The sequence below is a fragment of the Hyperolius riggenbachi genome, chromosome 10 (assembly GCF_040937935.1).
Source record: "Hyperolius riggenbachi isolate aHypRig1 chromosome 10, aHypRig1.pri, whole genome shotgun sequence".
Lineage (NCBI taxonomy): Eukaryota > Metazoa > Chordata > Amphibia > Anura > Hyperoliidae > Hyperolius > Hyperolius riggenbachi.
Window position 1 is genome coordinate 282,422,337 of NC_090655.1, and position 14,557 is coordinate 282,436,893.

Here is a 14,557-nt window from a genome sequence, read left to right on the forward strand (position 1 = left end):
ACATATACCCCTGGCTACATATACTGGGCACATATACCCCTGGCTACATACACTGGGTACATATTCCCCTGGCTACATATACTGGGCACATATATCACTGGCTACATACTGGGCACATATATCACTGGCTACATACTGGGCACATACATCCCTGACTACATATACTGGGCACATATACCCCTGACTACATATACTGGGCACATATACCCCTGGCTTTATATACTGGGACATATACCCCTGACTACATATACTGGGCACATATACCCCTGGCTACATATACTGGGCACATATACCCTTGGCTACATATACTGGGCACATATATCCCTGGTTACATATACTGGACACATATATCCCTGGCTACATATACTGGGCACATATACCCCTGACTACATATACTGGGCACATATACCCCTGACTACATATACTGGGCCCATATACCCCTGACTACATATACTGGGCCCATATACCTCTGGTTACATATACTGGGCACATATACCCCTGGCTACATATACTGGGTACATATATCCCTGGCTACATATACTGGGTGGGCACATATACCCTGACTACATATACTGGGCATATATACCCCTGACTACATATACTGGGCACATATACCCCTGGCTACATATACTGGGCACATATACCCCTGACTACATATACTGGGCCCATATACCCCTGGCTACATATACTGGGTGGGCACATATACCCCTGACTACATATACTGGGCACATATACCCCTGACTACATATTCTGGGCACATATACCCTTGGCTACACATACTGGGCACATATACCCCTGACTACATATACTGGGCACATATATCCCTGACTACATATACTGGGCACATATACCCCCGGCTACATATACTGGGCACATATACCCCCGGCCACATATACCCCCGGCTACATATACTGGGCACATATACCCCTGGCGACATATACTGGGCACATATACCCCCGGCTACATATACTGGGCACATATACTCCTGGCTACATATACTGGGCACATATACCCCTGGCTACATATACTGGGCACATATTCCCCCGGCTACATATACTGGGCACATATATCCCTAGCTACATATACTGTGCACATATACCCCTGACTACATATACTGGGTACATATACCCCTGACTACATATGCTGGGCACATATACCCCTGGCTACATATACTGGGCACATATACCCCTGGTTACATATACTGGACACATATACCCCTGGCTACATATACTGGGCACATATACCTCTGGCTACATATACTGGGCACATATACACCTGACTACATATACTGGGCAACTATACCTCTGGCTACATATACTGGGGACTACGATACTCATGGCTACTTATACTGGGGACACCTATAGACCTGGCTACCTATGCTGGGGGTACCTATTTTGGTGGAACTGCTGTCAGACTGAATGCATTTTTGTAGAACCGCTGTTATGTATTTTGGGGAACAGCTGCCAGATTATGTGTATGTTAGGGGAACGGCTGCTGCCAGATTATGTGTATGTTAGGGGAACGGCTGCTGCCAGATTACGTGTATGTTAGGGGAACGGCTGCTGCCAGATTATGTGTATTTTGGGGAACAGCTGCCAGATTATGTGTATGTTAGGGGAACAGCTGCCAGATTATGTGTATGTTAGGGGAACAGCTGCCAGATTATGTGTATGTTAGGGGAACGGCTGCTGCCAGATTATGTGTATGTTAGGGGAATGGCTGCTGCCAGATTACGTGTATGTTAGGGGAACGGCTGCTGCCAGATTATGTGTATTTTGGGGAACAGCTGCCAGATTATGTGTATGTTAGGGGAACAGCTGCCAGATTATGTGTATGTTTGGGGAACAGCTGCCAGATTATGTGTATGTTAGGGGAACAGCTGCCAGATTATGTGTATGTTAGGGGAACGGCTAAGAAAGCACCCACATTAAGAGACAAACTGTGTAGAAGCCATTTCCAAAGACCACATACAAGAGGACGTGGGGTTAATGGGCGCTTTCCCTGTGGTCGCTGTAATATTGGTCCACTCATGGTACCCACCAGAAATGTGACCAGCCCGAAGACACAAAAGATCCATCAAATTGAGGAATATATAAACTGCCAGACTGAGGCTGTGGTTTACTTACTAAGATGTCCATGTAACTTGTTTCACGTTGGTCAAACTAAGAACAAGCACAAAACTAGAATACAGAAGCATCTTTCCACCAAATGTCTGGCAGAAAGAGACTTTATAGAGGGTAAATCACTTACCCCGGTGGCGGATCACACCTTGCAACGGCATGGGGGCAGTACAGCTGGTTGGACTGTGTGTGGACTAAAACGTCTCTTTCTTTCTTCCAGGGGTAGCAGCATAGAACCTTCACTCCTGAGACACGAAACAAAGTGGATCCATGAATTGGGATCAAGATCCCCGGTAGGTCTAAATGCAGATTTTCCATTTCTAGGTTTCTTACACTAATCCCGTGTGTTGGTTGGGTAGGGCCCATGGTGAGTGGCCCCTTCCCTCCATATGATGATTGTCCTATCACCACACGCGGTGTCTATGCTTGGCAGATTTCTCCTGTCTATTATGTATGACCTTTGAGGTGTGGATTAGGTGAGTAGTCTTCACCTCCTTCTAATATATATTCATGTTATTATATTGTTCTGTCTCTTTGTGTGTATTTGGCAGTATATTGTGGTGATTTATAGTACTTCCCATTTATTGCACTAGGCTGTTTTCAGCAATCTGGTCTTTCCTCCATGGATGGGCTACCTCGGTCTCTCCATCCTCTCCTTCTGTGGTTGTCTTAAAAGATCTTAATAATTGTTGTTTTTTTCCTGTATTTTTCCTCCAGTTGTAATGGTCATTGCTCTGCTGGTCCTGTATTGATGCATTTGCTGTGGGATGGTTATCTACTGTGGAATTCTCCAGACTTCCTCCTGAGACATCTATAATGCTTCACTGAACTGTTCAAGATTATTCTGGATCTGTTTATTTTAAATAAATTGTGATTAATATGCATTGATACGTTTTTATACCGTTATTCAGCATAGTGTTTATCCTCATACAATTGTCTGTATGTGCCAATATTTTTGTTGGCCTGTACATGGCGACATTTGCTTGCATTTCCATTTACTTTCATATATACGTGGTGGAAATAGCTGGTGCTTTCCACTATCGTCATCATTTTGTGATTTAATGTTTATTGTTTATCTAGTGTGGTTAATTATATTACTGTTCTTATCTCTGGGTAGTCTTATGCCCGTCTACTTCATCTCTATTTTCCTTCCGTTATTCACCTGGCACTACATTTCCCAGGAGGCCCCCTACCCCAGGGAGAGGAAGTGATGCGGTGCTTTCAGCACTGCAGACACATCCTCGTTATGCATGGCCATGCATACAAATTAGGTTTGCCACGCCCATTTTACCCGCCCACCCAGGTCCTCCGATTAGTTTAAAGCGGTATTGTCACCATAAAAATCAGATTTCAACAGCAACTGGTCTGAGTGTATTAAGTGATAAAGATGCTAATCCTGCATTCAAAACTTGAAAAACTTTTTCTGCTGTTATGGTTTGGAGTTATCATATACTTTAGGAGCACTGGCCCTAGTGCCAAACTGTGCCAAAGAGTTGAATGCTGGGAGTTATTTTTATCTATAATATATTCCTCCTCTTCCATTTATTTCCCAGCCTAGCTGCTTATCAGAAACACCCTCTGGTTACTTGCGTTTACAAACATGGCTGAGATGACTCAGTGATTGGATGTGTAAATAAAAAAAGACAGTGCAGTTGTTAGTATACACCTCAGTGGGAGTGCCTGAAGACTCTGGGAGGAGGGCAGCTAATGAATACACAATGAGCAAGAGAAGGGAGGGGGAAAACAAGAGTCAGGGAGGATATGATGTCAGCACTAGCTTGGCAAGATGGCCACTGCCTAGAATAAGATTTTCTGCTTTTCCTTCATAAAATTCACAGGAATCAATACATGGATAGCACAATACATCTGGTATGTAAGTAGAAGTAGTATTTATCTTCTTATATATGTATTTTTATTTCTAGGCTAGCATGGGTGTCGCTTGTTCTTTAGAAGCCCAGCGCCTTTCTCAGCTAAACATGCCCGGAAGAAGCCGCTAAGTTTAGGCAGCGAATCGCGACGGCCAGCTGTTATAGGGGTACCGCCCACATTCTTCCTGAGTCTCCTCCCCCCTCTGGTAAGCTCCCAGCTTCTCACTACAATCTTCTCTACGTTTCTTCATTCACCTCCTGAGCTCTTTCCCTCTGACTGGCTTTCAGCTACTCACTACTCTACAACATTTCTCACCTTCTTTGCCCATCGTCTATATTATCACGTTGCACTTTACTGTTGTCCCCATTTGGGGACCAGTTCCTTGGGATCTTTTTCCTCCTACAATGTCACTTTACTACACTATTTACGTTTGATCAGCTATGCACGCCTATGCACTTTATTTCTGCTGGTTGCACACTTGGGGACTTTGTTCCCTTCTCTACCTCATCATTTTTGATCCATGTATGTATTATATGACTATACTGAGTGGATTTATTTGTACTGACTCAGGTTGTTGTGGATATTTATACCCTACTTTTTATATGTGTACTTTATGTTATTTACTGTTTGATCATTATGACGGTCATCCCCTTGATCTGTTTTTAAGTGTTTTATACCTTTGTGTTAATAAAGATGATTTAGTACTGCAGATTAGTTTGGAGAGGTGCGGTTTTTCTAGGGAACTTCTTTGGTATACTGTGTGGTCTTGCTTATGGTTCCTTCCTGCACACTCCTTCACCACCCATATACTTGGGGTTTGGTTGGTGGTGCTTGCCCTATTTGGTTTTGTTAGCATGTACATTCTCACATAACATGCTGCCAGGTCACAGAGAACAGGCACCAGAGAGATGGAGAGAGAAGGACACAGACTGGGGGGAGCAGGCTGGCCAGACAGGGGAGTTTGCTCCGCTGCCCCAAGTACTCTGCAGGGGCCCTGGGGAAACACTGTTACCTGGGGGAGACCTGGGGAAACACTATTACCTGGGGGAGCCCTGGGGAAACACTGTTACCTGGGGGAGACCTGGGGAAACACTGTTACCTGGGGGAGACCTGGGGAAACACTGTTACCTGGGGGAGACCTGGGGAAACACTGTTACCTGGGGGAGACCTGGGGAAACACTGTTACCTGGGGGAGCCCTGGGGAAACACTGTTACCTGGGGGAGCCCTGGGGAAACACTATTACCTGGGGGAACACTATTACCTGGGGAGATCTGGGGAAACACTGTTACCTGGGGAGATCTGGGGAAACACTGTTACCTGGGGGAGACCTGGGGAAACACGGTTACCTGGGAGAGCCCTGGGGAAACACTGTTACCTGGGGGAGACCTGGGGAAACACTATTACCTGGGGGAACACTATTACCTGGGGAGATCTGGGGAAACACTGTTACCTGGGGAGATCTGGGGAAACACTGTTACCTGGGGGAGACCTGGGGAAACACGGTTACCTGGGAGAGCCCTGGGGAAACACTGTTACCTGGGGGAGACCTGGGGAAACACTGTTACCTGGGGGAGCCCTGGGGGGGGTGTAGAGTGTGCATTTATCCCTTCCCGACTGTCTAACACCCATAAGCGTCGGGAAGGTGGCAGCCCCAGACCCGCCTAACGCAGAACGGCGTCCAGTCCTGGGGCGGGGTGTTACAGGGGATTGCGCGCGTATCCCTGCTTGAGTGACGGAGCTGTGCGGTTGCCGCTAGGAGACTTATTTACATTGTACAGCGCTGCGATCTACTGCAGCGCTGTACTGGGGACAGCCGTGTCACTCAGCTGTCCCCTGGAGAGGCTCTGATCGTGATCTCCTCTGATAGGCTGATGGCTAGAAGAAAGGATCACTCTGATTGGCTGGCAGGGAAGGAGGGAGGGAGGGGAGAAAACAAACAAAAAAAAGGAAAATAGAGAAATTAAAAAACAAACACCCAAATAAAAAAAATAAACAAACAAGGCAACAGTTTTCAGAGAGATCACTGCTCTGCCCACCAACAGGGATTTCTGTTGGTGGGCAGAAAAGGAGAGGGGGGATTAATTTGTGTGCTACGTAGTGTGCCTGTGCAGCTGCAGAGCACTAAAATATAGCCTGGTCACTAGTGGGGTGTAAGCTAAGCCTGTGGTCCTGAACTGGTTAAAATATCCCCTGATGACAACATACGGCCGAAACCTGGTCAGGAATTGGAGAAGGGGGCAAGTTTTCTCCTGTGATCTGCACTCATTTGCACTCAGCACTTTATGTGCATTGTGTTTTACTGGGAGTTTGAAGTGATTTAAAAAAAAAACAACAACATATACTTACCTAAGGAGAGTGAAGGTTCTGGGTCCTATAGAGACTTCCTGTTCCTCTCCCGGTGCCCTGGTTCCACCGCTGGCTCCCCTGTTAGCAGTCTCCAACCAATGGGTCAGAGACTCCTCTCTGCTTCTACTTTAGGCTTCAGATGTATTTGGGAGCCTGACAGCTCCAAAACAGTGCCTGCTCCTTACTGCACATGCACTAGCATGCTCTATCCCACCCACTCCCACATGCACTAGCACGCTCTATCCCACACACTCCCACATGCACTAGCACGCTCTATCCCACACACCCCCACATGCACTAGCACGCTCTCTCCCACACACTCGCACATGCACTAGCACGCTCTCTCCCACACACTCCCACATGCACTAGCACGCTCTATCCCACACACCCCCACATGCACTAGCATGCTCTCTCCCACACACTCGCACATGCACTAGCACGCTCTCTCCCACACACTCGCACATGCACTAGCACGCTCTCTCCCACACACCCCCACATGCACTAGCACGCTCTATCCCACACACCCCCACATGCACTAGCACGCTCTCTCCCACACACCCCCACATGCACTAGCATGATCGCTCTTCTCTCACACTCACACATGCACTAGCACGCTCTCTCCCACACACTCCCACATGCACTAGCACTCTCTCTCTCTCACACTCGCACATGCACTAGCATGATCTCTCCCACACACTCGCACATGCACTGGCACATGCACTAGCACGCTCTCTCTTACACTTGCACAAGCACTAGCACACTCTCTCTCACACTCGCACATGCACTAGCACGCTCTCTCTCACACTTGTACATGCACTAGCATGCTCTATCCCACACACTCACACACACACTAGCACGCTCTCTCTCATACACTTGCACATACACTAGCACGCGCGCTCTCTCTCTCACACACACTCTCTCTCTCTCTCTCTCTCACATACACTAGCACGCTCTCTCTCACACTCCCACATGCACTAGCATGTTCTCTCTCTCACACTAACACATGCACTAGCACGCTCTCTCACACACTCGCACATGCGTTAGCACCCTCTCTCTCTCACACATGCACTAGCACGCTCTCTATCACATGCACTAGCACACTCTTTCACACACAGTCGCACATGCACTGGCACGCTCTCTCTCACACACTAACACATGCACTAGCACACTCTCACACACACTCGCACATGCGCTAGCACCCACTCTCGCACTCACATGCACTAGCAGTCTCTCTCACACATGCACTAGCACGTTCTCTCTCACACACTCGCACATGCACTAGCACTCTCTCACACACAGTCGCACATGCACTAGCACGCTCTCACACACACTCGCACATGCACTAGCACACTCTCTCCCACACACTCGCACATGCACTAGCATGCTCTCTCCCACATACTTGCACATGCACTAGCACGCTCTTTCCCACACACTTGCACATGCAATAGCACGCGCTCTCACACACACTTGCACATGCGCTAGCACCCTATCTCTCTCACATGCACTAGCACGCTCTCTCTCACACACTCGCACATGCACTAGCACGCTTTCTCTCACACACTCGCACATGCACTAGCACGCTCTCTCTCACACACTAGCACATGCACTAGCATGCTCTCTCTCACACACTCGCACATGCACTAGCACACTCTCTCTCACACACTCGCACATGCACTAGCACGCTCTATTTCACACACACTCGCACATGCACTAGCACGCTCTCTCACACACTCGCACATGCGCTAGCACCCTCTCTCTCACATGCACTAGCGGTCTTTCTCACACACTCGCACATGCACTAGCACGCTCGCTCTCGCAGATGCACTAGCACGCTCTCTCTCACACACTCATACATGCACTAGCACGCGCTCTCTCACACACCCGCACATGCCCCACCATCCTCTCTCTCACATGCACTAGCAGTCTCTCACACACACTCGCACATGCACTAGCACTCTCTCTCTCACGCGCTCTAGCATGCTCTCTCTCACACTCGCACATGCACCAGCACACTCTCTCTCTCACACTCGCACATGCACTAGCACGCTCTCACACACACTCGCACATGCACTAGCATGCTCTCTCTCTCAAACTCGCACATGCAGCAGCACACTCTCTCTCAGACAGACTCGCACATGCACTAGCATGCTCTCTCTCTCACACACACTTGCATGCTCTCTCTCTCACACACACTCGCACATGCACTAGCACGCTCTCTCATACACTTGCACATGCACTAGAACTCTCTCACACATTCGCACATCCACTGGCACGCTCTCTCTCTATAACATGCACTAGCATGCTCTCTTTCTCACACACTCGCACATGCACTAGCATGCTCTCTCTCACACACTCGCACATGCATTAGCATGCTCTCTCACACACTCGCACATGCACTATCACGCTCTCTCTCATATACTCTTACATGCACTAGCACGCTCTCTCTCACACACTCGCACATACACTAGCACGCTCTCTCTCACACACTCGCACATGCACTAGCACGCTCTCTCACACATGCACTAGCACGCTCTCTCCCACACACTCGCACATGCACTAGCACACTCTCTCTCACACACTCGCACATGCAGCAGCACACTCTCTCTCAGACAGACTCGCACATGCACTAGCATGCTCTCTTTCTCTCACACTTGTACATGCACTAGCACGCTCTCTCTCACACACTCGCACATGCACTAGCACTCTCTCCCTATCGCATCAGAGTCACTTTAAGGCTTGTTGATGCACCGGGTCATGTGTTCATGGACCCAGGACTGTGTTGGTGACCACTAGTCAGTATATTGTGCAGGAGGTGGCTGCAGATCATTGTCAGTGAGCGCTGAGGACTACAGACCATTGCCCTGATACCTTGTGGTTGTGGATACAGGGACATCTGGCAAGCTTGCATCATCCAAGATATTGTCTAATGTAGGAGTGGTTTCCTCTAATCTCAGACCTCAGTGTTTAAATTGCTGTGTTGTCACTGTGTGATAAATAAGTGGGCTTTGGGTTGCAGTTTGGGCACTCGGTCTGTTGCATGGATGGGGCAGTGCCTCCTATTCCAGCATATAGTTCTACATCAGCAATAAGTGTGGGACCAGAACCTTCTTATGCTGTCTGTACAATGCAGCGTTTAGGCCATCAATGCCGGGGGGTTGTGTATTTTGTATATTATTAGCTCCACCTCCTCCGTATCAGCTTCAAGGAAAGCTCTGTCACCAGCAGATATCAGCAAAAGTGCAGACATTGATTTATGTATGTTGTAATCACAGGAGAGACACTTGGAGACGCATCAGATTTCCATTCCAATAGGATTTATTTTGTTACATAACACAGAATCGTTTCCAGCAACAGCTTCCCACATTTGTCTATAGCAGTGACTGTAACACATATAACAATAACCTGTCCCCCGCTCCACCCCAGAATTCCAGTATCTCACCTCCAGCCCAAACACCTGTATCCAATCATCTCCTAATGTACATTTGGGGTGCAGCACTGAGGCATTGGGGTGTCTATAGCAGTGATTGTAACACATAACAATAACCTGCCCCCCTCTCCACCCCAGAATTCCTGTATCTCTTCCTCCAGCCCAAACACCTGTATCCAATCATCTCCTAATTTACATGTGGGGTGCAGCACTGAGGCATTGGGGTGTCTATAGCAGTGACTGTAACACATATAACAATAACCTGTCCCCCGCTCCACCCCAGAATTCCAGTATCTCACCTCCAGCCCAAACACCTGTATCCAATCATCTCCTAATTTACATGTGGGGTGCAGCACTGAGGCATTGGGGTGTCTATAGCAGTGATTGTAACACATAACAATAACCTGCCCCCCTCTCCACCCCAGAATTCCTGTATCTCACCTCCAGCCCAAACACCTGTATCCAATCATCTCCTAATTTACATCTGAGGTGCAGCGCTGAGGCATTGGGGTATATCTGCATTATTTGTGCATAATGTGTAATATGACCTGGGAATATTATCACACGCTGCACTAGCTTGTGCCAGAATCCCGCATAGAGATGCTTCCTGGGTCTATCTGTGAACCGTGAAAATTCACCTACATTTTATGTACTACATGTACCAGTGTTTATCTCATCATGTCACCTCAGCTCAGGGACTTTACACAGCAATGTACTGAGCAGCATGAGAGAGTCCGCAGGATTCTATGCAATATGCTGCCATGTGCATCTAGCATAAATGAAAGATTAGAAAAGAGCACTTATAAACACATTGTGTGAGATCTCTCATGTCTGCCAAGATGGGATTTACATACAAAACATTTCCCACACTCCGCACATGAATTAGTGCTTCTTACCAGTGTGAGATCTCTCATGTGTGACAAGACTTGATTTCAGAGTAAAACATTTCCCACACTCAGCACATGAATATGACTTTTCACCAGTGTGAGATCTCTCATGTGTGACAAGATGTGATTTTTGCCCAAAACATTTCCCACACTCAGCACATGAATATGGCTTTTCTCCAGTGTGTGATCTCTCATGTGTGACAAGACTTGATTTCAGAGTAAAACATTTCCCACACTCAGCACATGAATATGGCTTTTCACCAGTGTGAGATCTCTCATGTGTGACAAGATGTGATTTTTGCCCAAAACATTTCCCACACTCAGCACATGAATATGGCTTTTCACCAGTGTGAGATCTCTCATGTATGACAAGCTGTGTTTTACGTACAAAACATTTTCCACACTCAGCACATGTATAGGGCTTCTCCCCAGTGTGAGATCTCTCATGTATGCCAAGCTCTGATTTATACCAAAAACATTTCCCACACTCAGCACATGAATAGGGCTTCTCACCAGTGTGAGATCTCTCATGTCTCACAAGCACTGATTTGTCCCCATAACATTTCCCACACTCAGCACATGAATATGGCTTTTCACTAGTGTGAGAACTCTCATGTCTGACAAGACTTGATTTTTTAGTAAAACATTTTCCACACTCAGCACATGAATAGGGCTTCTCACCAGTGTGAGATCTCTCATGAATGATAAGCTCTGATTTCTTATGAAAACATTTCCCACACTCAGCACATGAATAGGGCTTCCAACTAGTGTGAGATCTCTCATGTATGATAAGTTTTGATTTGTGCACAAAACATTTCCCACATGTGGAACAGGAATAAGGCCCTCCAGCAGGGGGAGAGCTGTGCTGGATATGAGGCCCCTCAGGGTTAGACAGGTGAGGGGAGTCTGGAGGAATATTTGGGGTCACCAGGATATCTGCAGGAGACTCTTGGCCAGTGTCATCATCATCCGTTGTACAGTCTGTGGATACAGAGAGATGAGTCTCTGAGAGGTTCCTGATGCCGGGACTCCGCCCTGCAAATAGAGAAACATCATCACTTCCTGTTAGAGAATTCTGAGGGGAGGAACAATTATCATTAGGGATGGTCAGTGAGCTGCTCATAATTCCAAGTTGGTGCAAAGTTTATGCAGATTAGAAACAAGCCAAATGCAGCAGCTGCATAACGTTGCATATAATTAGCATACAAGTCAGAGATATTTGCATGTCACTGACCCTCCCTACAGCTCCAGCATTGGCCATACATGGAAAGCAGTCAGCACCTTGGTGATCACACTGGTGGCTCGCGCTCCTCTCTCATCTCCTTACCGGTAAGCGCGCACTTACACAATTGTTTGGCGGTTCTACCTCCCTGATTATATCACTGCGCTGCCATTCTTTTCCTCTCTGCTTTGGGCGATTCTCCTCTTCCGGCAGTGTCCGGTCCGCTACTCCTCTATTGGCACTTTCTTTTCCACCTCCTTAGTGTGCACGGTCCCTTGTCCTGCAGAAACTCTCCTACCTCTAGCACTGCCCCTCATTCATCTTTACCTTGCGCCCCAGGGCAGGAGTTGTGTTTGTCCCTTTGGATGTATTACCTGTCATACTGTACGAGATATATTCTATATGGAGCATAATAGTATTGGATTCATTGAGCCTTTGCCATCCAGGTGTTCTTATTTTTAATACGTTTTTAATCCTGTCATAACATTATACTAATAAAGGCTATTTTTGATTTGACCTATTTAGTTGTGGTGCGGTTCTTAAAGGGCCAACTTGTTCTTTGTTTGCAATACAATGTGGTGTCACTTACACATTCTTATTACCATTGTTTCCTCGTGTCACTCATATGTCCCTTCATCTCTCTCTTGTTTGGCCAGTAGCACTTTGTCACCCCCAACTGTGACCAATCTGTGTACAGTAATGTACAGTGACCATTATCAGCTTATTACAGGCCGGTAATACTAAGTCACCCCTACTGTGACCAGTCCGTGTACAGTAATGTACAATCACCATTATCAGCTTATTGCAGGCCGGTAACACTAAGTCACCCCTACTGTGACCAATCTGTGTACAGTAATGTACAGTGCCCGTTATCAGCTTATTACAGGCCAGTAACACTAAGTCACCACTACTGTGACCAATCTGTGTACAGTAATGTACAGTGACCACTATCAGCTTATTACTGGCCAGTAACACTAAGTCACCCCTACTGTGACCAATCTGTGTACAGTAATGTACAGTGACCATTATCAGCTTATTACAGGCCAGTAACACTAAGTCACCCCTACTGTGACCAATCTGTGTACAGTAATGTACAGTGACCATTATCAGCTTATTACAGGCCGGTAACACTAAGTCACCACTACTGTGACCAATCTGTGTACAGTAATGTACAGTGACCATTATCAGCTTATTACAGGCCAGTAACACTAAGTCACCCATACTGTGACCAATCTGTGTACAGTAATGTACAGTGACCATTATCAGCTTATTACAGGCCGGTAATACTAAGTCACCCCTACTGTGACCAGTCCGTGTACAGTAATGTACAATCACCATTATCAGCTTATTACAGGCCAGTAACACTAAGTCACCCCTATTGTGACCAATCTGTGTACAGTAATGTACAGTGCCCGTTATCAGCTTATTACAGGCCAGTAACACTAAGTCACCCCTACTGTGACCAATCTGTGTACAGTAATGTACAGTCACCATTATCAGCTTATTGCAGGCTGGTAACACTAAGTCACCCCTACTGTGACCAATCTGTGTACAGTAATGTACAGTAACCATTATCAGCTTATTACAGGCCGGTAACACTAAGTCACTCCATACTGTGACTAATCTGTGTACAGCGACAATTATCAGCTTATTACAGGCCAGTAACACTAAGTCACCCCTACTGTGACCCATCTGTGTACAGTAATGTACAGTGACCATTATCAGCTTATTACAGGCCGGTAACACTAAGTCACCCCTACTGTGACCAATCTGTGTACAGTAATGTACAGTGACCATCAGCTTATTACAGGCCGGTAACACTAAGTCACCCCTACTGTGACCAATCTGTGTACAGTAATATACAGTAACCATTATCAGCTTATTACAGGCCAGTAACACTAAGTCACTCCATACTGTGACTAATCTGTGTACAGCGACAATTATCAGCTTATTACAGGCCAGTAACACTAAGTCACCCCTACTGTGACCAATCTGTGTACAGTAATGTACAGTGACCATTATCAGCTTATTACAGGCCGGTAACACTAAGTCACCCCTACTGTGACCCATCTGTGTACAGTAATGTACAGTGACCATTATCAGCTTATTACAGGCCGGTAACACTAAGTCACCCCTACTGTGACCAATCTGTGTACAGTAATGTACAGTGACCATTATCAGCTTATTACAGGCCGGTAACACTAAGTCACCCCTACTGTGACCAATCTGTGTACAGTAATGTACAGTGACCATTATCAGCTTATTACAGGCCGGTAACACTAAGTCACCCCTACTGTGACCAATCTGTGTACAGTAATGTACAGTGACCATTATCAGCTTATTACAGGCCGGTAACACTAAGTCACCCCTACTGTGACCAATCTGTGTACAGTAATGTACAGTGACCATTATCAGCTTATTACAGGCCGGTAACACTAAGTCACCCCTACTGTGACCAATCTGTGTACAGTAATGTACAGTGACCATTATCAGCTTATTACAGGCTGGTAACACTAAGTCACCCCTACTGTGACCAATCTGTGTACAGTAATGTACAGTGGCCATTATCAGATTATTACAGGCCGGTAACACTAAGTCACCCCTACTGTGACCAATCTGTGTACAGTAATGTACAGTGACCATTATCAGCTTATTACAGGCTGGGAACACTAAGTCACCCCCTAC

At 46.7% G+C, this 14,557-nt stretch overlaps 2 protein-coding genes across 2 annotated transcripts in view; one reads left to right on the forward strand and one right to left on the reverse strand.

Annotated features, from left to right (window-relative positions):
• Nucleotides 1-14,557, forward strand: part of LOC137537252 (uncharacterized) — a 1,269,057-nt gene that overhangs the window by 699,314 nt on the left and 555,186 nt on the right. The window lies entirely within an intron of this gene.
• The window catches only part of LOC137535882 (uncharacterized), a 192,438-nt gene that overhangs the window by 115,834 nt on the left and 62,047 nt on the right, over nucleotides 1-14,557 (reverse strand). Inside the window, 1 exon segment of the mRNA XM_068257760.1 lies at nucleotides 10,618-11,685. Within this exon segment, the coding sequence (XP_068113861.1) occupies nucleotides 10,618-11,685 (1,068 nt within the window).